We start from the raw sequence: 1,985 nt of genomic DNA on the forward strand, positions 1-1,985 counted from the left end.
TTAAGATAAGATGACACTGGCAACAAGCATACCATAATCTGTTACAAACTCAATAGAAAGGGTGTTTATTCACCCTGTGAGAAGTGAATAAAGTGATTGACTTGATCTGAACTTAAAACGTTAAGACATTCCTGGCCTCTAGTCTAGGGCCACAAATATATCGAAGGCTTTTTCAGAATTCTGATGAGGAACATGATAAAAAGCTTTTGAAGTTTCCTCTAGGATTCTCCTCAAACCTTGCAATCCTAAAGGGCTTTAGCTCCACTCCTTCTGCCTCTCCGATAAGCACAAGGTCAGCCAGTATCCTCCCCACCGCGGGGCTCATCTTGAACCCATGCCCAGAAAACCCACCTCCGATCACAACATCCTTCCCGAACTCCCCGCCCAAGAAATCAAGCACGAAATCCTCGTCCGGTGTCATCGAATACATGCACAACTGCGTTGCCGCCGGCCCTCCGGAATCAACCAGCCCTGCCAGCTTCTCCCCAACCCATTTTTTCAGATATTCTAATCCCTTTGCTGGCCCCCATGGCCTCTTGTCCTGATCGCATGGATTCCCCCATGCACAGCCACCTTGATCAACCCCGGAAACTCCAGCGACGGCGTGCCGTATATATACGGCTCCCCAGAGTCCCCAAACGTCGGAAAATTCCCTCCGATTGCAAACTTTGCCTCGTGCCCCTCCTTAATCCTCCAATAACACGCTGTACTCTCCAAAGGTTGTATAGGCAGCTCGAGCCCACTTACCGTTTTGACTAACTTTCTCGTCCAAGCCCCGGCGGTCACCACGCATTTTTTGGCCCAGAACTTTTCGCCATTGCTTGTGTGAATCCATACGCCCCTTTGACGCTGTCTTTTCTGATATCTTTCACTTCCATGCAGTCTCTAAGAACAGCACCCTTTTGAAGCGCTAGTGTTTGGAACATGGACACTGCCTTCGTGGCCTTTATCACGCCGCCATACTCGGAAAACACTCCAAGAAAATTCCCCGGAATATCGAACACGCCGGAAAACTTTTCGGCTACTTGTCTGCTGTCGAGGATTTCGTGTGGGATGGAGTGTTTGTGACAAGTGTTTATGGTCTCGCGGAGGCACTCGTTGTCGGACGCGCCCATTTCGAGATGTTGGGCCTTGAAGTAGACCTTGTAGCCGATTTCGGACTCGAACTCCTCCCAGAGCTTGTACGACTCCATGAGCAAGGGGTAGTAGTAGTCCTCGGGGTAGGTTGCGCGAATGGTGCGGGACTCGCCGTGAGATGAGCCTCGGTGGTGCAAGAAATCGAATTGCTCGAGTAGGAGCGTTTTGTGACCCCGTTTGGCGACTTGGTAGGCGGTGGAGCTGCCCATGACGCCTGCGCCGACGACAACAACATCGAATTCTTCAGCAGAAAGTGCCATCTCAATGACGGGATATTTTGGAGGCTACTTTTAGTGGGTTGGATGCGATGTGAAAGTTTTCTAACAAGGGAATCTCCTTAAAAGCACCAACTTCTGGTGCGAAGTTTCCCGGTAGCTAGCATGGGTGAACCTTGTTTTCTTATTTTCTTTTGACAGGCCAGACTTTCCGAAGTATTACTAATTAAAAGTTGAAAAAGAGAGAAATGATATACACACAATATATTATATAATATATTATAAAATAAAGATATTTTTATAAAATTATTTTATTTTTATAAAATATTTTATAAAAATATCTCTTATTTAAAACATAATTGTGTAAAATATTATAAAAAATATTATGTGTAAATCATTTTCCTATTAGTCTATTATTACCCATTTATTATTCAAGTAAATTTTAAGTTTTTTTATTATTATTATTTTCTTTTAAATATTTTTTTAACATATTTAATCACTAAGAAAAAATTAAAAAAATATATAACTTTATTAATACTCATTTTTTTAATCATTAAGTAAAATAAAAAATACAAAAAAATCAAATACAAAAAAAGTAATAATATGATAGTAACCCTATCATTATTCTTATAC

General features: G+C 42.1%; 1 protein-coding gene across 1 annotated transcript; it reads right to left on the reverse strand.

The window, feature by feature from the left end:
* LOC121263570 (probable sarcosine oxidase) lies at nucleotides 1-1,570 on the reverse strand. The gene is given in 3 exon segments (XM_041166534.1): nucleotides 1-552; nucleotides 555-848; nucleotides 851-1,570. Coding segments are annotated over 3 exon segments (1,221 nt in total). The 5' UTR covers nucleotides 1,398-1,570; the 3' UTR covers nucleotides 1-172.
* Nucleotides 1,571-1,985: the final 415 nt, after the last annotated feature.

The sequence above is a fragment of the Juglans microcarpa x Juglans regia genome, chromosome 4S (assembly GCF_004785595.1).
Source record: "Juglans microcarpa x Juglans regia isolate MS1-56 chromosome 4S, Jm3101_v1.0, whole genome shotgun sequence".
In the NCBI taxonomy this organism is placed as follows: domain Eukaryota; kingdom Viridiplantae; phylum Streptophyta; class Magnoliopsida; order Fagales; family Juglandaceae; genus Juglans; species Juglans microcarpa x Juglans regia.